This window comes from Triplophysa dalaica, chromosome 25 (assembly GCF_015846415.1).
Source record: "Triplophysa dalaica isolate WHDGS20190420 chromosome 25, ASM1584641v1, whole genome shotgun sequence".
Lineage (NCBI taxonomy): Eukaryota > Metazoa > Chordata > Actinopteri > Cypriniformes > Nemacheilidae > Triplophysa > Triplophysa dalaica.
Window position 1 is genome coordinate 3909191 of NC_079566.1, and position 21737 is coordinate 3930927.

The window sequence follows — 21737 nt, forward strand, 5'->3', positions numbered from 1 at the left end:
GACCCAACAGTGGGCCGTCAGGTAAAACCCCAATGGATGGGATTTTGATGGGAGCCATCACAGCCTCCGTTTAAAACTCCTTCAGCTAACAGCAGCTTATGATGTTGCTCAGGAGTAAATGACCCTCCTCCATCCCCAGCTCCACCTCACATTTACAATCAGGACTCCACTTCTGTTATTGCTTTTCAAAAGTCTCAATCACTTTACATAACGTGTCTTGAAGGACTAACATGTGTTTGTTCTGTAGTTTACCGCTTCTTTTCTTCACGGCTGCGCGGATGGGCAGGGAAATTTGGACCAGAACAGAACCATCACCAATCTACACTTTATGGCGTTGGTGAACATGACAAAACTGATGAAATCATTAAAAGGTTTTTCTTTCACTAACAACATTAAACTCTATAACAGCGGATGTTGCCCTAGCCCTGTACATCTACTGTATGTACGGATATCAAATCCATCAGCTTTCTGTATGGGAACATGAAGAGTGAGCATGCGGTTTATACAGCAGAGTTCAGCCAGCTTTTCAGGCGACTGATGAAGATGATGAAGTTATCATGAGCACAGCTGAGGCACACAACAAGTTCAACTATTAACACATTTTGTATTAAAAGAGGAGAATCTGTTTTCGGAAATTAGACAGTTTATTAACTTGACAGTATTCTTCAGTATTGAGAATCAATGGTGCTTAAGACGCATCATCACAATCAAGACATTCTTAAAGCCACATCTTCCTTAATACACAAAGCTTCTGTTGTCGCATAAATTAAATAAATAAATAAATAAATAAATATATACATTGACAATGAGGAGACGTATGAGGGTTTAAATCCAAATGAACTTATGATTACATACATAAAAGCGTGCATACACAAATATACATGTATATTGCTTGAACATTCAATAGTAAACATGTTTATGTGAGCAGTGCATATGTGTGTATGCACGCTTTTATGTATCTATCCATAAGTGCAGTTTGATTTAAAACCTATACGGCACCTCATAGAGACGCACTGGATCTTACACCGTTAAAGGTGACACACAACACAGTTACACACAGATGTGACACACACTAGTGAAGGTTATTCTGTGTGATCCGTTCAGGAGAAGGCGATGTGACGCAGACAGCGGAAGACGTCCTGCGTAAACCTGCGCAGCTGCTGCAGTGACAGATGAGCCGCCACCTGCACTATATAATCACTGCTGAGACGGGAGGAGATGTCTGGAATATTCCTCTGGGAGACGGTCACGGGAATCTGAGCCAGCTGCTGCATCTGAGCAAACAAAAGCTGTGATGAACTCACATTCTTCACAATGTCAATCAACAGGAACTTTATTGTTATTAAAAGTCTTGAGAATGAGTTTGGCGGGTCGGTAACAAACATCAATAAAACATTCATGACCACCAAGCATAGAGCAGACCGAGATCTGAGACACATCAACAAATATGATTTGGAAATAGTTGAGATTTAATTTGAGACAGAAGATAGATGATACCTGTTGGACTTGAGTGGACAGATCTCTCATATCTGCTAACAGAAGCTGGAGTGTTTCAGTGGAGCTCAAGACGTCTGAGAGTTTCTGCAGAAGGTCCTGATGAAGATCTAAACCCTCCAGTATACGACTCAAGCTCTCGGCCTGATCACAACAAACAAAACATCATCAGAAAACACCCAGCAGCCTCACAGCTTGCTTTAGTCAAGGCTTTCATTGCAGATATTTACCAGACTGTGATCCTCTGAGATCTTCTTGAGGACTGGAGCTGCAGGAATCCCAATCTCCCTTAATAAATACTCCAGGTTATGTGCTTCAGCGGAGAGTTCAAGGGTCAAACCCTGCGAGAGACCCACACACTGGACATTATTAACAGCACGACTCGAGTCACTCATTCACTCGGGTGTCACGACCCGTGTGGTCACACAGTACACAGACTCACCGTTGTTTTGACGCATGCGTCGTGCACGCGCGGAATGTCGTCCAGAATCTTCTTCGCAAAACTCAAGCCGAGCTCCGCCGCACGCGTCAGCGCGTCACGTTCTGTTAGCGGCGCGGCACACAGGAGCGCCAGACAGCAGTGGACTGCAAGAACTGTGGCAGAAAATGAACGTTTCGTTTAGCAACGACGGGAAAACTTTTCATAAACAGTCTCGTAGAAAAGTTCATCAAATAGAAACATCAGTGCGCAACGAAGTAAAGAAAAGTTACTTACGGAGACGCAGAGACTTCATCGTGTTTGTTGTCTCTAGAAGTGTAATGAGTGTTGTGTTGATGTGCTCTATTTAAACACAATGACATTGATCAACCGGTGATATGACCTGCTTTAGCAGGGGCAGACGTGGAGCCTATTCACAGTGAATCAGGTAAAGTTTCAAAACTTGGGAACGCACTCAGAATGAATCATTTGTCAAGGGATTTCTTCACGCATGTTCTGCCCAACATTTCGTTTCCGTGAATCTTATTCATTCATTCACATTTGACGTGTCATGTTTCACACACATCAGACGACATGTCGCAAGATCTCTCAATCGCGCGCGCGCTGGAACTTCCTCCGTTTCATCACTGAAGGAAAACCAAACCCGACACTATTTAATAACTATATTGTCCTTCTGTCGTCACTCGGTGAAAACTTCCCCATTTATCAATTTCAACACTGTATTTCCTGCTTTCTAGTTTATTTTCTTCCCTATTTCATTTCAATTATTAGTACAATCTACCAGCCCGAGTGGAGAAATATAGCCTGTAAAAATATTGATCTGTTATTGCTAATATCATTTTAAATCTTAGATTATAAAATAGCAAAATTATAATATTAAACCAGCAGCGCACATTCGAAACAATCATGTGTTCATGAAAGATACAATCAGAAAGCACACACACAATATAAGGATTTTATACACAACGTGGAGTCCAACAACTACCCGACGCAAAGCAGAGGTGCATTAAAATCGTTTAGAACGCGGCGCTCTGGAATACTTGATTCTGATTGGCCAGTTGAGACATTCCAAGTGTTATAAAGCACAGCTAGCAGTGGATTATCCCGTTTATACCACGTTAATCTGCCAAAAGCTGTTATGTTTTACATTGTAATTTTTGATCAGAAAATGATTATTATTTCTGTCAGTTAATTTCATACATGGCTCAAACTGACTGAATTACCCGTGCGTTTCAATGCACACCTTCCAGCCAATCAGAATCCAGTATTCAAACAGACCAATAAATGCATTCATTCATTCATTCATTTATTTATTTAATTAGAAATAAGATATTATTTATTAGAATGATCTTACTCGTTGTATAAATACCATGCACTGTGCTGTGTTTTAACTTTTCTGTTTTTCCTGTTTGCCCCTGTAAAGCTGCTTTGAAACAATACACATTGTGAAAAGTGTTATATAAATAAACATGAATTGAATTGAATTGAATTAACCATATTATGGTTCATTGTACAGTAATGCTGAGCGCGTCTGGTCACCTGTCGGAGAAAAAAAACAAGACCCCTATATCCCTACAACAGCTTTGTAATTCAGTTTAAAATACCGTACACGCAGATTCTTAAACTGTTCCCTCAGTTTATAAAACCGTGCTCTCGGTTTATTAAACCGTATCCACGAGTTTCCAATCCGTGCTCTCGGTTTTGTTAACAGTCTCCTCAATTTTTTAAAACTGAACTCACAAATTCATAATCTGTGCACACGCTTTCGCAATCCGTTCCCACATGTGTTATCAGATTTTACCTAAAAAGTTTGAAATAAAACAACATTGTAAATAAAAATTATGCCAGCGTTCATTAATTATATGTCTATTTTTTCACAAATTAAAAAAATGATTAGTTAATTGTACGGACATTGCGCATATATCGTCAATTAGTTAAAACAATAAAAACATGAACATGCGAAAACAACGCACAAGTCAATGCGCATGAGCTCCACATTGGAATATTGAAGCACAAGTACACAACAAGCAGACGTCTTTCGAGCTTTTCTGTAATTATTATAACATTGATTAGGTTTTATTCATAAAGTCCTTGTTTAACTTACATTACAAATGAACAAATGGACTTTGGAAGCTTGTGACCAGTGGCGGTTTTAGGCACGGGCGAACAGGGCAGCCGCCCGGGGCGGCACATTTTCACGACACGTGGGGGGCGGCAAAAGCACTTGAAAAAGAAAAATAATCTGCGCCGCTAAACGGGTTTCTATTATCTATAATATAACTGTCTGTGTGGGGAATTGGCAAATTGCCGCCCCTGCTTGCTGAGAAGCGCTGAAGCTGTGTGAAAAGTGGAAAGGGGAGGGGCCGCGCCCGTGATGGACAGTTCAACTTTCCCAAAGGGAGTGGACAAGGAGGGGGGTCACTTAGTGAGCTAAAGTCAGTCACACCTTGACTTTCTTCCAAATAACGCACATTTCATTCATAATATTAAAGCACTAGCCTATATTTTCCATGTTTTTTTTCTGAATTGTGTGTGTGAAATGGCTATTAAAAAAAGGTAATCCAAAACGATTATGTGGAGGTGAAGTGGTTTAGTCTTGACTTCTGGTTGTGAGTGACAGTGTTGTGAAATCTGTTGATTGTCGAGTGCCAGATAAACACAGTGACAGCGATGGAGAGAAAAAGGTTTAAACCGTCAGGTGCCCAATATAGGAACAAATAAAAGTAGAAGACGAGAAAAGAGCAAAAGATAAAGGTATGCAACTACGTTCTCTCTGTATGATTACGGTAATGTTATCCATGTCATCAATGAAGGGCTCATGTTAATGGGTGGTAACGTTAACTCTGACGTTTGTTAGCCTTCTTGCTATGATGCTAGCTATGCTTATACAACAATAATTCGGTCTTAACTCAACAAACACGAGATCTAATTTCACCATAAGATTGTGCTTTGCAACAAAACTGTTACAAGTAAAGTTATTATTTATTTCCATCATTGGGGTTAATGTTGGGCCCTGTAATTAGCCAACGAAATTAACATATGTGTAGGACGTTTCAAAGACGAACATTTGCTATTTGAACTTCCCAGATAGCACACAGACATCACGGAGACATCTATTTGATGTGTGTGTTTACATCTGGCAGACGTATTTTTTAGAGTGTTTGCTCATCTGCAATACGTCTAAAGGACGTTTCCTGTTAGAAGATGTCTTTAAGATGTAATGATTTAGAATGTATGTTAAACTGACATCTTATAGATGTCTATCAGATGTTAGTAAACAGCAGATGCTTTCCAGATGAAGTGATCTTTAACAGACATCTTGCAGACGTACGTGTGCTATCTGGGGTTGTAGCTGCCTGTTATTTTATTTTAATTTTTTAATGTGTATTGTTATTGGAAAATTTGACTTTTCTACCCAGCTGCTATATTTACCTCAAATCTGTTAAAAAAACTTGTTAAGAGATTATACACCTCATAACGTTATGAAATTCGTGTTCTCATTCATAAAATTCTAACATAGAAGAGATTATAAAAAGAAAGAAATTAAGTATTGAAAGCGCCAGTAGGCGGCAGCGATTCACTGTTTTAATGAGTGATACTTAAATTATTCATTCATCCAATTCGTTCAAAAATCAGATTATTTTAGGAAGAAAACAAACATCAATGTGAATGCTTTTGTCATTAATAATTACAGACACTTTTGAAAAATGAACTAGCAAAACAGATGGCTGCTTTGGTAACTTTTTATACTGATAGTTATATATAAATACATTGCAATTGATTAGCTTGCTAACATATATGGTGTGTACTTATCTATTATTACACAATATTCTTATACCTCATTCTCAGTACATGCTTTATTTTTTTTGCATCCCTCTCTGACCAGCAGTTTAATATAGTCTGCTGTGCAGCACTTCTATTCATTTTTGGCGTACGTTAAGTTACCCGTGTGCTCTCTCATTGAAACACCACTCGCGTTGTTTTGGTGAAAGTGCGACTCATTGGTTGGGCGTTACCAATCGGTTCAATGGAGGGGGAGTTTTTTTTGTCTAATTTATTATGACAAACTCATATTTGATAAGGAACAAATTTATCATCACGAAATAAAGTAATTCTACATATTTTTCATTTGATCTACTGTGATTTTCATTTTGAAATATTGGAGGGGTTGTAACTGATGGATTTGAATATTGGGGGGTTACCTTCCCCCCATCCCCCCCACAAACTACGCCCCTGGAGGCAGTAACCAAGGAGCTAATTGTTCCTTAGATTAGATTAATATAGCGTCTAATGGGTGATGACAGACATTTGCCATGTAAGGGCATGTTTATTTAAATTTGCAATTCATAAGAGTTATACTGTAGCCTACTGTCTTTTGATGTCAATTTCAATTGCAAATTCAAGGGCATCTTCCTTGAACTTATCACTTTTATGCATGATAAGGATCTATCAGAGATCTACTCCAACTTTTGGACTGTTCTCAGGATTGCACTTACTCTGACAGTCACTGTGGCTCAAGCAGAGAGGAGCTTTTCAAAAGTTGATGAAGTCGTACCTGAGGTCAACCATGTCTCAAGAATGGCTCACTGGCCTTGCTATCATCAGTATCAATCACTCAATAGGGGCAGATTTCGTATGATGACATTAATGATGATTTTGCATCAAGGAAGGCCAGAAAGGTCAGGTTTTAGTTTGTGTTTTCTGTTCTTAGTGCAATAGTGTAATAATTAGATTTGCTTTTGTGTGATGAAGGATTTGTGCTATTTAGAATATCTATTCTATATTTTATTTATATATTATTCTTAATATTTTATATTGTTGTTGTTCTCCGCTCGTGTTACATCATGATTGTACATATGTTGCAACTTTTATGTACATAGAGTATATTTAAGTTCTGAAAACGTATACTGATTTGTGCAGAATTGTGTTAAAATGTTCTGTTGAAGGATTTGTGCAATTGAGAAATATAAGGTTTGTCTTACACTTATATAGTTATGGTAAACATGGCTTTTTTTTCTCTCTCGGATGGGTGGGAGTAGGTGGGGGGGCACCCAGAAGGGATCTCGCCCGGGGAGTGATTCAATGTAGAACCGCCACTGCTTGTGACGCAAGGATATCTGTGTCAAACCTTTTAAATGCCAGGAGCCTTTTTTAATAGAAATATATAAGAAATACACATTTATTTCTCTTTAGAGCTGCATAATGGCAAAACAAACCCATATGTTCATTTTAATTATCCCCCTTGACATTGTAATTGAATATTAGATTTAACATTAAGTATAACTTTCTGTAAAGCAATTAGATGTCACTATAACAGCTCCTGAAATATTTTATGATCAGGTCAGTTTTATTTCAAACACATAAATTAAAACTCATGAGAACTGTAGACGAAATACGTTGTTACTGAATGTTATAAAATATTATGTTAAAAAGGTGTTGTATTTACAGCAGACAGATTGTTCGTTGTGCGTGAGAATAGTGCGGTCCACCGGCGGCTACCAGCTGCTGTTCACCGGCTTTTGCTCATCATTTTCGAGCGGTCCACCGGCGGCAGCCGCCATATTTCCACCGGTGATCCGCTGCTGAGCCGCTGGTTTATAATGTTTGCTGGCAGCCCACGGTCGGTCCGCGGTTCATTATCGTTCAATCACGCAAACCAAAATGTCATTCAACACAAAAACCAATGTTCAATAACAACTGCAAATGTAATATTACAACAGATTAAACACACAAATGCATGACATTCATCAGACCATCACACAAATACAGTATTTGACCCATATGGAAGTTATCCATGTTTTGTTTTTTTTACAATATTTGCAGTAAGACCATATTAAATGTCCTACAATGATTGATTGTTGTAGCAAAACCACAATAACTATGGCATTAGTACCAGGGCCGGATTAACATAAGTGCTGAAGCCCCGGGCCCGCGGAAGAAAGGGGCCTTGATTGGCTGGAGGAAATGGAAGCTGTCCTTACATCATTGATTGACAATTCATATAAGTGGTTGGTTATAAAATAACAAGAACCTAATGGAAAATGTTCCTGACTGATATTATTCCCTGTCCAATCAAAACCGTTTTACAGTTCGCGCCTTCACGTCGGGAAACGCCTCTTTGCGTTATGCTTTCACAAGCCATTAAACACAGATGTCCCTGGAATGCGTAGTTGAGAATCAACTATATCATTAGTGTTAAAAGTTAAAAAAGTAAAAAAAAAACTTTTAACGGCAAGACCCTATTTTAGGTATTCATTGCAAAATATTTATTAAGGAAGTATGAATCCAAAATGTCTTTGTTGATTTTGGAAACTTGTTTGTTTGAAGTTCATATCTGGAGTTAAATATCCTGGAAAATGTAGTATGCAAACTTGTGCTTATATAAATTGAAATAAAAAATACATAATAAATTAAATTACAATAATAGAAAATGATATGAAATTATTAGAAAATAAATATAATGAATAAATATAGAAGGAAATTTAAATAGTAGAAAATTAGATAAAATAATTAGAAAATTCTGTATTATAATAAAATGTAACAAACACATAGAAAACACTGTGGGGTGGCAGTTAAATGAAGGGGGCCTTTGGGTTTGCTATAGCCCCAGGGCCCTATGTGTTCTTAATCCGGCCCTGATTACTACAAGGTACATGGTTGAAGTTTTACCATAGTAAAACCAAGGTTAGCTCTCCTAAGCATTTAGAGTCTAACAATGCATATAATTTCATTATAATTCAATTTTATAATCAAAAATATATCCTTTAATCAGCCAGAGTGGGCTGTGATTCACTGAGAAACAACAATGTGATGTTCATATCACAATATCTCTAAGACAAGACAAGTCACATGTTTAAAGTAATGTTCAGTTAAACAGGCAAATTTTATCACAGGTTAAGTTTGCAGATTCTCAACCCATATCTGGCAATTTTTTTGTAAAAGTAAATGGGAATATCTCATTTTGAAACAAAACGAATAAGGGTAAACATTGTCCATTTACATATACTGCCATTATTGTCACCACACAGAAACTAACACTTTCATAGGGCAGTGATAACAATATCTGGCAGGTTTTTGCCTTTATTTGTACAGTATAGTATGAGAGAGGACATGAAGCGAAGTGGGAGAGAGAACCACGAGTCGGGTCACCCAGAGCACAACTACACTAAGTGTCGGAGCACTGCCCACGATGCTATCAGCTCCTACATATTTGTTTTGTATGTCCATCTATAGTTGCCATCATCTGAAGTCTTTGTGAGTGATGCTGTTACCTATAATCACAGCACACCTCATATCACCTATAAAAGTCACAGAAAATAAATAGAAGTCAGGTTAGGTGCTAAGGCTTTTATCATTGATTTCTAGTTCTGTTTACTTGTATACAAATCGTGTTGATGTGATTGTAAACATTTATATTCTTTTTCTTTTTTGTCCAGACTTCTGCATTATAAAAGTTTCTGAGTTTGCTCTGTGAGTGACATCTGTCGTCACGTCCTGATCGGCTGTCAGCATCAATATGACTTTCACCTTCACTTCAGTGTTTCATTAGTCTTATAAAAACTGTTAATAACAAGATTACTACACAGATTTTGTTCTCAATAATTCATCTGATTCGTTTTTATGTACAGTATATAACATAAAACCATCAAACTCAAAGTTTAGTGCTTTGTTCATCTGAAGCAGTTTCTGGAAGTGTGTTGGTGTGTGTTGTAATACCATGAGCTCTCCTCTTTGTTGCTCATAATTAAATCTCTTTATTACAGTATACAGCTGTGTTACAGTGATGTTTTGTCTGCACGTGTTGTCACATCACTGTGTTTGTGTAGTGAACGACTACATGGGAATTACTATCACAAACTCAAAATGAAGGTTTTGCGTAATTTGTGTCAAACACAGGGAGTCTTTATCATGTACAGAACGTTGTTGTTCGTAAGGGAGCAAAGTATAAGATATTGGCTGTAAAATGCAGGAAAAAGTGACATAAAGAGATCAACACTAGCTGTGTCTGAACCCTGCAATGACGCTGTTGTTGTTGTTTGGTTCAGTTGTAGGTGTTCACACTCACACAAAGAAACAATAACTTGAGCTTCACAAAGTAGAGAAACATCTAATGTGAGATCAACAGCATGTGTAAGTTGAGCGGAACATTACCCGACTGAACTCTGGTGAGCGCAGAAGATCTTGTGTTTCAGATGATGTAGAACAATCACTTCTCTTCAGATGTTTATTCCTCTCTTGTAACTATATGGACTTCACTCTTCAGTTTCTCACTTCCTGTCCTCATCTGAATGTCACACGTCATCAGAACCACAAGACTGTAAAACTGTGAAAAGTGCTAAATGAATAAAACTAAATAGAACATAATCATCCTGGAGAACTGAACACATGCTCGTCACCCATGAAAACTGCACAAGTCATGTGTTTCCTCAGACATCCATCGGTTGAATAATCATAACCTTCAAGATGTGCTCAAGAAACAGCTCTGGAAGACACCGATGACATCACGTGCTGTCACAGGCCAATAGGATCACACGCTGTCTGACATCACTTACACTGATGATGTATGTTCTCTATATCATCTCATCAGACACGTGTGAATATCATTTCAGAAGAGAAGTTATCATGAGCTGTATCTGTGAGGGCTGTGTGTGTTCTGGCTCTGATGACAAACATGAAAAAGAACTGATGGCTATTTCTCCCTTAAAGGGACAGTTCACCCAAAAATATTTCATTTAATCATCATTTATTCACCCTCAGGTCGTTCTAAATCTGTTTGAATGACTTTGTTATGATGAACACAGAGAAAGATATTTGAAAGAATGTCAACATTGTTCATGTTCTTATGATGTATTTATGTTTGTTCTGCTGAGGACAAAATGACATCTTATGAAGAATTTAGGAAAACAAACAGTTCTGGGGCACATTTGACCAACATTTCAGTTTTTCTACTATGATAGTCAATAATGTCCCACAACTTACATTCTAACAAATATCTTTCTCTGTGTTCAACCATAAAATGTTACAGATATGAAATGACATGAGGGTGAGTAAATGATGACAGAATTACTTGGGTGAACTGTCCCTTTAACAAAGTCATCTTCATGTTTTACTGTCAGATCTTTATGTTCACTGTGGAGTGTTTATAGAGTTTTATCATCAGTGCATCACAAGCCTCCAAAAAGTGTCACCAAAGGATGTTTAAGGAGGTCTGGAGGCATTCCCAAATAAATCCACATTAGAACAGATAAACAGCCTTAATTCTCTAGCGGTTAACAAGCCAATCGATCAAATCTGAGTCACATAAATGAGATGTGAAAAACAACACGTCAACAGAGCGTCACAATATAAACTCACACATTACTTATGATCCCAGTGATAATCTCCTCAGGTACAATGATGTATAATGAATAATCATATAAAGTCAAACACATCTGAGGATGAAACACATTAAACACATGATTGACACTTAAAGTCAAACATCAAACTTCTTATAAAGTGAAAAGAATCATCTAGAAAAGAGTCGATCTCTGACAGTCTGAAGTGAGAAATGAGGTTTCTTGTGAAGTTATTTTGACGCGGGTCTTCACCTCCAGTACAGGACTGACACCTGCATATAAGCGTGTGTGTTTCTCAAATATAAATACAGTAAAACAAACTCAAATACTGTCAAATAAAACATCTGAAGGCCTTTAGAAAGAATGCTTTATTCATAAAGTCAAAAGACACCACATGAATAATCACATCTACATAAAGAAATAGTGTGAAGGAAGATCTTAAAGAGAAATATACAAAAGCATGATTGAAAGATTTATACCAGCATGATTCTCAGCTATAAATAATAAAGAAGATCAAGTTGAATGTAAAACAGTGAGCTGATAACACCAGACCTTTTGTTCCACCGCTGTCTCAAAACTCACTGACAGAGATGATGTCATTTCTGTTACAACTAAAGAAACTGTGAGTTCATCTCATGTTGTTTATGTGATGATAGTATCGGCTTTATCTTATATTGTGAAGAAGAAAAACAACAATACTGAAGAAGAACGTAATGACTCTATTAATCCTGTATTTGATCAGTTTAATGATTTCACATCACAATTGTTATTACACCTCATATAGGCAGATTTTACTCATGTTAATATCTGACATGTTATCTGTGACGTGTAGAATCTCTCTATAATCTATAGATCACACAGTTTCACTGATGAATTGGATATGAACATAAAATCCAGGATAGAGAGGATGAGTGAATGTGGTGCTGATGCTGTGGATGAGGGTCATTGTGTCAGAGACGCTGTAGAAGGACAGAATTCCTGCTCTCTCATCCACATACACTCCTATTCTATCACATCTGATCTTTACAGGGAGTTTAGTCTCAATCTTATTGTGTCTGAATGTGTAACTAGAGTCAGAGCAGATCAAACTCCAGGACTGATCATTATATCCAAACCAACACTCACTCCGTCCCTTCCTCCTCATGATGCTCTTATATGACACTGATATACACACATCACCAGTCCTCTCAATCTCCCAGTAACAGCGTCCACACACACTCTCTCTACACAACACCTGAAAATAAAACTCAAATCTGTCTGGATGATCAGGATACTGCTGGAGTGTGTTAGTGTGTGTGATCTTTCTGTTTCTCTCAGACAGACTGAGATGTTTATTCACTGTGTTTAGATCCAGAGTCAACTGATGAGAATCTGAGGAAGAACAAACACATTACAGAATGATGAATTTAAAGATGAAAATAAACATCTGATCAATGTCTGGTATCTGAACTCTTCATGTATGAGTGTCCTGAAGAAGCTCTGTGTGATTTGAATGCTTTTTTAACTCATGTTAAGATGAATATGTGTTTATAAAATATGAAACTCTAGACGTCAGGAGTCCCAGATGTTCTTCTGACTGAATGTATTTTCATGAAGTGTGTGATTCTGAATGATTGATGATCAACTCTGCTGATGTTTTCTTTCATTGTTCAGAGAGATGATCTTCTAGAGGAGGTGTGTGTGTGTGTGTGTGTGTTATTGTGTGTTATTTACATTGTAGGAAGTGCTCTCTGATCCTGGGCTCAGTGATGGTGTGTGTGACTGTGGAAATCAGCAGATAGAAACAGTGTCAATCTCATGATATCACTGGACTGTCATTCTAATATGATGTCAGATGTCCAGTGTTTTACCGGAGATCTTTCTCATGTGCTGTGTGCAGAAATCCTGCAGTTTGTCTCTCAGCTGACGGACAGATTCTCTCACATCATCAAAAGAAAAGAGGAAAGTGACACTGATGTCGTCTGGAGATTCAGGAGGTGCAGAGAGAGACTGAAAACTCTACACCATCAAATAAACACACAAATCCCATCATGACTTCACATGAAATCAAGCAATAGTGACACAATCTATGATGTTGTGTAGACTGTCAGTGTAATGTTGATGAATGAAAGAGACTTCACAGACCTGTAGGAAAGTGATGTGATCATCTGTGTGTGAAATCTTGTCCAGCTCAGCGTCTCTCCTCCTCAGATCATCAATCTCCTGCTTGAGTCGCTCCAAGAGTCCTTCAGCTCGACTCACTGCAGCCGTCTCCTGATCTCTGATCAGCTGTGTCACCTCAGAGCGTCTTCTCTCAATCAATGACATCACTTCAGTCAACATCATCTCACAGTCCTCCACTGCTGTCTGTGCACACCGCTGTAACACACAAACATTACAGTTACAGTTACACACACACACACACACACACACACACACACACACACACACATACACACACACACACACACACATTACAGTTACACACACACACATTACAGTTACACACACACACACATTACAGTTACACACACACATACACACACACACACACACATACACACAGACACACACACACACACAAACACATTACAGTTACACAAACACATTACATACACACACACAGATCTCATCACATGTCACCTTATGACCCTCCACAGCGTCTCTCAGCTCCTGAACATCTTTCTCTCTCTGATGGATCTTCTGCTGAAACTTTCTCTGCGTCTCCTTCAAGTGTTTCTGAAGGACAAAGAAAATAAAGCTCATAAGTCATGTGATGATGTGTGAACATTAAGAGTCTACAACAGTGTGTGATTTCACTTCAGACCTCTTCATCTGTCCTCTGTGCTGCCGCTGAAACTGTGTCGTGGTTTTTATGTTTATCCATCAAACACATCAAACAAATGCACTGCTGATCAGTACGACAGAAAACCTCCAGAAGCTTCTGATGTTGAGGGCAGATCATCTCCTTCAGTTTTCTAGTCACACTCACTATTTTGTGTGAATCTCCAGAGAGAAATTCCTCATGACGTTCAAGATGAGTTTGACAGTAAGACTTCAGACACGTCAAACAGGATTTGATGGCTTTGTGTTTTCTTCCAGTACAGACGTCACACTCCACATCTCCAGCTACAGCGTAACACACATCAGAAAGTTTGGTCTTCTTCAGTTTCTCCACCATTTCAGCAAACACCACATTCTTCCCTAGAACAGGCCGAGGACTGAAGGTTTGTCTGCACTGAGGGCAGCTGTAGATTCCCGTCTGATCGTCCTGATCCCAGCAGTCTGTGATACATCTCATACAGTAAGTGTGTCCACAGTGAAGCGTCACTGGATCCTTCAGTAGATCCAAACACACTGAACACATCAACTGATCCTCTGAAAAACTCGCTTCTGCCATTTCTTCTCATTGACACACACCAACAGCTCAACAACACTTTCACTTTCTCAATCCAGTTTCCTGGTTGTGTGTTTGAGAGACGTGTGCAAAACAGGCGTGTCTGTGAATGTAATAAAAGAGTTCAGTGTGTGTCAGTGTCATATAGAGGCAATAAAACACTGCTGATGACTGATTATTATTATTGAAGTAAAAGTACTCAAGCATTAAAAGTAAATCTCATTTATGTCAGTGGTGGATTGTTTTATTGTTGTATATCTTCTGCCTCTGACGTAACCTACTGAACACACTGAAGCTCACAGTATCAGCGCTCTTAAAGGGAAAGTTCAGTCATTTTTATTCCTACTGTGGAAAATCAATGGGGGAATTTAAGAAGTGAGCTATTCCTTTAAGAGCTTTATATGTTGAGTTTAGATATAATCCTGTATGGTCTAATACTCCTCATTCACCCCCTATCTCTATATGTATTAATGTTTTTGTTTATTTGCTTGACCAGTAATTTACCAGTAATGTTCTTGAATAGTAAAGTGTAAGCATGTGTTTGTTGGATTTATTACCATTTATATTACCATAGTTTAACTACAAACATAAACTATAGCTACTATAATGAAACAATGGTGTTTTAGTTACTGTGGTTTTATTTAAGTATGACTTCTATATAGAGAAAATGGTACATTTTGGGTTTTATTGAAAATATCATCCCTGCTGAAAAAAACAATGAATCTGTGAATTAGATTTTTATATTAAATTCCTCTTTGTAGTGTGTTTTGGGTTTAATTCCAACAAGTTTTACCGTCCCAATAGAATCAATCACACACAAGTATCTATACAATACAATATTCCCATTACATCCATTACATTTCCTGTTGTATTTTGGGCAGGTTTGAAGGTTCTATTGTTTTTATTTCAGCTGGAATAATTCTATAGTTCCTTCAGTAAAAACTTCATTTAACTTTCCAAATCTTTCAGTGTTTATCTAACAGCGCGTCTTTTAGGTTTGAATGTAGAACAAACTTGCTTCTTCTTCATCTGTTCCATGAACATTTCCTCTCTGTCATCAACGGGTCATGCACTCTTTAAGCATTGTGAGTAAGACCAGTGAAGAAGATTAAATTCAATGAAACAAAACACCTCTGTGTTCCTGAAGAGAGTCCAGCGGTGTCATAGATGAGCTCTGGTTTACTTTATGTGCTGAAAGATGCTTTGGATGAAAGTGTCTCCCACATGCATAAATGTAAATGTTTTGAACTGCAATGTTATTTCTTACACCCCAGGAGCTCAATGAAACGACTTCTGATTACCATTTTAGACTCGTGTCCGACGCCGGAATTCTTATTTATCACTTCAGTCGTTTCATCTCAGTCCAATGCATTGTATTCTATAGTATATGAGTTTCCTAAGTAAAACAGCCTAAGATGTCTTGTTTACCACTGAAATTAGAAAATCATTTTGATACCCAAATCTAAAGTATGGTAAGCATGGTTTTACTACTGTAACTCGTTCTTCTTTAACTGTAGTGAAATCATGCTTTTTTTGTCTTAAACCAGTTAGTTTTGGTTAGGGCAATGCAGCAGATACAGCATGTGATTCTCCAATATCCCACAACAGTCACAAGCTGTGCGAGCATGAGTCTGGCGTCTTACATTCTTTTTAAGAACAATCACATTTTTGAGAACACGTCAAGGCAACATTAATTCATCAGGTGATGTTTGTTTCCAGAGGTTTTGAAGAAACAGACTGTACAGACATCAGAAGAAAGGGTCTCATCGTGTGTTTGGGTGAAGATGTGAGTCTGTGAGTTGGTTGAACCTTCTGTCGTCTCTTACTCGTCCCTCTTTATAATTTTAAAATATTCCTTCACATCATGACAAAAGTGAACTGTTGTATGTGTTCATGTGTTGAGAGATTGTTCAGCCAATAACATGTTCAATCAAGACGCATCAAGTTATTTTAAAGTCTTTGTCATTTGTGACGGTGCATCTTGTGTAAATGTTGTCATGCTGATTCTTTAATAAACAGATTGAGAAAAAGATGTGAAACATCTGATGAGGACAGGATCTAATGCTAATGACATGGCATGCAGCTCGCAGTGCTGGTGTGAGAAGTAGATTCTGTCATCGTGCATTCAAAGATTTGAGGTTTGGCCAACAACTTCGAATAAACTAAAATATATAAACTAAATAGAAAAAAATAAATAAAAAAAATCACAATAAAAAATAAAAACAAAAAACCTATAATAAAACAACTTCTGTCATGCCAGAATGATTCCACTCGTCTCAATCAAAACTCAAATGTCTCGTTTATGTAAGGACAATTATTTAATATATACGTTGTTATGATAGAAGTGAAAAACATCAGCTGTTCATCTAACATGTCGGAGCACAGCTGAGGCAAATGAAAGACACGGAGGAGACATTTATTCTGCTTGGAGACAAATCAAGAATCATAAAGATGAAGTCTTAAGGAAAACTGTCATCATCATCCTCCGCCATCTCTTTTGCAAACTCCAGATCCTGCTGTTCTCTCTCTCTTCTCTCCTGTCAACACATACAAATCTGTTTCATCTCCCGTCTGTCACACACAAACACACGTCTCACGAGCACACGGCTGTTACCTCAGCAGACTCCAGGTCTTTGTTGTAAGCTTTCGGTGGAAATCTCATCGCCTGTGGTGTACAAACACACACACACACACACACACACACATATCAGCACTTATTGAGCCACATGAGCAGTCAGAATGACACTGTCAAATCTGTTGGGCTTCTTTCTACCTTGACAGACATGTTGTGTATATCCAGACAGAAGGAGATGCGTTGGTGAAAAGCGAGCTGAGGCTCACGGGTGCTGTAGATGTCCATGGTCTCTTTGGACTGAACGTAACCCTTCTCGTGGTTAATGCTGGCCTCAATTACACCATCACGAATCGCCTGCACACACAAACATAAACACTACTCAAGAGCTGTGCAACTACACCACCAACTCCTCTACAGACGTCCTTTAGAAAGCAGTTAAATAATCATATGACGCTTTGATGCTTTAAGTGCTGCTGTCACTTTATAAGTGGAGCAGTTTATCTAAGCAATGCTTCAGAAAACCAGCACACAAGAATTCATTCAGAAAGTATAAGAATAACAGCAGAAGAGTGTGTGTGTGTGTGTGTGTGTCTGACCTTAGCCACAATGAATTCAGCATCTTCAGGACTGTCCAGCTGAAGTTTTTGTGCAATGTCAGCCAGAGAAATGCGTGAATATGACAAACTGATCATCCTCACACCTGCACACAAACACACAACACAAAATCAGAATGAAACTATTTATTATAATATCACCCCAAAATATACAGTATAAACATCATCTCTAGACATGTGTGAAAGCCCTGACGTCAGATGACATTCACAAACACTCCATTGACAGCCAATAAAACAACAGAACTGTAATGAGAGCTGAGAGACATGTGACCTCACACCTGTTTTTATGACGTTGTGTCGCAGGCGGATGATCAGCGTGTACGTGCCGTCGGCCTGGAACTTCTCTCCAAACTCATCCAATACCTGGTTAAACGTAGCAAGATTTCCAGCTCTCACGGCTGATCAGAACAGAAAACAAAGTCATCTCACATGAGTTCAGTGCATGAAATATGACACACACGTGTGCAATTCTGCTGAATACAGCTGTGTGTCCATACTGGACATCTCAACAATTTATTACTAGAGGTGCACAGATGTGCAGATGAACTTTTTAACAGTGTGTGTGTGTGTGTGTGGAGTTGGTTTTTATATGTTAGTGGGGACCTAAACTTAAATGCACAACAACTCATGTGGAGCCGTGTCACTGTGGGGACCAAAATTGAGGTCACAAAAGCTTATAAATTGTACAGAACAATAATTTTTATAAATTTAGAAATGCTTTAAGTGTTCTACGATCTTTAGGTTTAGGGGGGTTGGGGGATAACTCATCACGCCTATGGACTGTGCCCACGGAGATAATAAAACATACATGCGTGTGTGTGTGTGTGTGTGTGAGAGAGCACCTTGAGTGAGCAGAAAGTACGGCATTAGAGATCTCTTGAGAGACGGCTGACGAAACTGCAGACGGTCTGGGATCTCACCCAACAACAGCTCCACTACAATCAACAGCTTATGAACCTGACAGACACACACAAACCAAAACTCATCCACGTATGTTTGTGTGTGTGTGTGTGTGTGTGTGTGTGTAAGAGTGAGGCTGCATACGGTCTGTTTGAAGCCCACGGCGGTGTGTTGAGGAGCTTTCCTCAGAGCATTTGTCAGAGTCCTCCTCGCTTCTGAATACTCCAGTTGAATGGCCTTGATCCGACCTGAACCAATCAACAATCACATCACGCACAAACCTTCCATGCGTCATCTCAACAGACATGCCAGATCATGAGAAATCACAGTATTGCATGAAGCTGAAGCTTGCAGACATTAAGCCAACAAATCATGTCGTTAAATAAGAAATAATTTAACGTAAAACTAGAACTGAAATCAATGTATGTAATAATATTTGAAAAAAACAATCAACGAATCATAAAACCAAAGTCCACAGAAACATGAATGAAAGGGAAGAAAGTGAAAGTAACTGACCGGTGTAGTAGAGATATCGAGCCCACTCGTTGTTATTGGCCAGTTCAGGGAACACAGACTTGGACACCAGTTTCTCGGCCTGATCGTATAAATTAAACTGCAGATAGTTTCTCAGCAGCAGGTTGAGAAGCGTGGCCTGACCGTCAGCGTCGTGACGTAACGTCGCCGTCCTCAGACGCGTGTGCAGGAAACTGACAGCATTCAAGAACACAGATATGAGCACCAAACCTCAGGAGTTGAAATGTCACGGGCTGAACGTCACTCACCTGCGTACAGCGTCCAGTTGGTTTAAGAACTCGTACACGCGGGAATGATAGTAATAACACTTAGCGGCCACCAAATCCAGAGCGCGGCGGTTCTGAGAGCCGATCTTCTGCAGCAGGTCATCTGACACTTTCTGAGCCTGCGAGACACACATCCGTTATAAATGTTGCACAGACTCATCGCCGCATGACATCACAGCTCTCGTGACCCTATGATGTCATCCGTCGATGAAGACAGCTGAAGTAACTGTCAGGGTGTGATTTCTCTGGGCTGACCTCAGCGTAACGCTTCAGGTTGGTGAGATAGACCACCAGCAGCAGCTGCAGATACGCCTCCACCTCTGGAATGAGCGGAGCCGCCGCAGCTTTACCCGTGCGAGGTCTGAACGGCACGTCTCCTTCGCTCTCCGCCGGCTGAAGACACATAAACACGGTCAGACAGACATTCATCACCAAACAAACCCTGCAGAATCCTGAACGTACTGCAGACGGTTTGACTTTATTACACCGTGAAGAGACATGAAGGTTATGACAGAAGTACCTGCTCCAGAAAGCCGAGCAGAAACTCTTTTCCAGCCGCGTTGGATGTGAAGAATCCTGATATGGCCTTGTGCAGAACATAAGGATTGAGCCGGCGGCTGGTGGACGGCAGAGCTCGCAGTGCGCGAAGAACAAACCGAGGTTCCTTCCCCAGAACGGCTTTCTCGATCTGCTTCACATGCTCCTTAATATCTGAAAGAAAAGTATCATGATCATCTGTGAGAACGCTGGACTCGTGTGGAATCAACACTTTTCCACATTATACAGATGATGTGAGTCCATTCTCTGTAACACAGCCTTGATATTTAACACACAAGTGTTGTTCTGCAAAACTGAAACACAACCCCGATATTACAGGTCACTTCATTGTGTGTGTGTGTGTGTGTGTGTGCGTCAGCAGACAGTGAAGTGAATCACACACTCTCTCTCTCTCTCTCACAACAACACACTGATCTTAGGAGACTCGCCTCACGTGAATCTGACTCTTTAATTCATGACGAGATCTGAACGAGATTTAATTTCAGTCTCTGACCGTCACTCGTCTGCTCTCACACAGATGATTTGTGTTTTAGTTACAGTTTTACGATCATATCATCAGTTCCTCGTTAGCCGCCATTATGACGAGACTCGACCATCAGGTCTGTTTGACATGAATCACACAAGTTTAAAGTCATAATGTTCAGTGTGACAGATTCTGACCGTCCAGTGTTAGCTGATCTTGTTCTTTCGCGCTTTTATGCTCGTCCTCCTTCATCTCAACATCCTGCGGTTCCGCGCACGTCTTCTCTTTATCCGCACGCGCCTTCTCGCGCTTCTTCGCCGTTAATTCTTTCATGTTGGCGCTCAGAGGTTTAAACTCGATAACTTAAGTGGAAAACAACAAAATCAGCGCATAAGACAAACACGAGTGAGATGCCTGAACTGTAAGATAAACACACAAGAAGATGACTGGCAAATCTCACGAGCCGCGGTGCTTTCTGGGACACGATTTTATTCTCTCGCGTGGACACGAGGACCGCACGCACGCGACTGCCCTCTAGCGTCAACACGACTCATTGCGATGTGTTAAATACAAGGACTGTGTCCGAAATCGCCCACGATACCGTCATTCACTTTTCACTAATAAAGTCCGAGTGAGGAAACTCGGACACTCTGTGCACTGATAACGCTGCGGGCGCCATCTTCAGTCGAGACGCGGGAATTCATTCAGCGCGAGCATCACGATATATCGCTAGCAGCTAACCGTGAGTGTTCATCGGTTGTACATTAGTTATTATGATGCATCATGGGATTGAATAATGTCCACTATGAATTTGTACACCACCAAAAATGGATGTCCCCTCCATTAGTGCAGCATATTAGGCTATAAGGGGCTATTGCGGACTTAAAAATATACATTTTGTTCAGTAAATGTTGTGGAGTAAAAATAAAAGTCTGCAGAAATATAAGTAAAGTACAGATTCTCCCAAACTCTTGTAACATTACAACACTGGAAATACTGATAATTGAGGAACAGCTGACAAGTGTCACAAGCAAAACCAAATTAAATTATTATATTGTGCTACAAACGTCTCTAAAAAAACACAACTGCACTAGTGTTGTATAAGTTCACAATAATTAACTTTCCTTTCTTGTTTCCTTGTTTTTCTCTTATTGAAAGAAAAAGGGCAGTTTTACCGCTCATG

General features: G+C 39.3%; 2 protein-coding genes and 1 long non-coding RNA gene across 3 annotated transcripts; 1 reads left to right on the top strand and 2 right to left on the bottom strand.

Annotated features, from left to right (window-relative positions):
- Window positions 1-4557: 4557 nt before the first annotated feature.
- On the top strand, window positions 4558-9700 carry LOC130415376 (uncharacterized). The gene is made up of 2 exons (XR_008905914.1): window positions 4558-4687; window positions 9370-9700. It is a non-coding gene; the product is annotated as an uncharacterized LOC130415376 (long non-coding RNA).
- Window positions 9701-11663: 1963 nt separating this feature from the next.
- On the bottom strand, window positions 11664-14778 carry LOC130415373 (tripartite motif-containing protein 16-like). Its single transcript, XM_056741030.1, has 6 exons — window positions 14075-14778; window positions 13891-13986; window positions 13393-13626; window positions 13119-13266; window positions 12982-13029; window positions 11664-12639 (listed from the first exon to the last, which is right to left on the bottom strand). The coding sequence occupies exons 1-6, from the start codon at window positions 14645-14647 to the stop codon at window positions 12122-12124; spliced, it is 1617 nt and encodes a 538-aa protein (XP_056597008.1). The 5' UTR covers window positions 14648-14778; the 3' UTR covers window positions 11664-12121.
- Window positions 14779-16943: 2165 nt separating this feature from the next.
- psmd3 (proteasome 26S subunit, non-ATPase 3) lies at window positions 16944-21077 on the bottom strand. Its single transcript, XM_056741031.1, has 12 exons — window positions 20752-21077; window positions 20054-20244; window positions 19789-19926; window positions 19516-19652; window positions 19250-19440; window positions 18878-18981; window positions 18676-18790; window positions 18105-18231; window positions 17816-17912; window positions 17418-17573; window positions 17259-17309; window positions 16944-17181 (listed from the first exon to the last, which is right to left on the bottom strand). The coding sequence occupies exons 1-12, from the start codon at window positions 20885-20887 to the stop codon at window positions 17104-17106; spliced, it is 1521 nt and encodes a 506-aa protein (XP_056597009.1). The 5' UTR covers window positions 20888-21077; the 3' UTR covers window positions 16944-17103.
- Between the last annotated feature and the right edge of the window lie 660 nt (window positions 21078-21737).

Coding starts and splice junctions, on each gene's coding strand:
- LOC130415373 (XM_056741030.1), bottom strand. CDS start 14,647: ATGGCAGAAGCGAGTTTTTCAGAGGATCAGTTGATGTGTTCAGTGTGT. Junction 13,987..14,074: donor CACAGAGGACAGATGAAGAG/GTCTGAAGTGAA, acceptor TTTGTCCTTCAG/AAACACTTGAAGGAGACGCA. Junction 12,640..12,981: donor CAGAGAGCACTTCCTACAAT/GTAAATAACACA, acceptor GTTCTTCCTCAG/ATTCTCATCAGTTGACTCTG.
- psmd3 (XM_056741031.1), bottom strand. CDS start 20,887: ATGAAAGAATTAACGGCGAAGAAGCGCGAGAAGGCGCGTGCGGATAAA. Junction 19,927..20,053: donor TGCTCGGCTTTCTGGAGCAG/GTACTTCTGTCA, acceptor ATGTGTCTTCAG/CCGGCGGAGAGCGAAGGAGA. Junction 17,574..17,815: donor CTGAATTCATTGTGGCTAAG/GTCAGACACACA, acceptor TTGTGTGTGCAG/GCGATTCGTGATGGTGTAAT.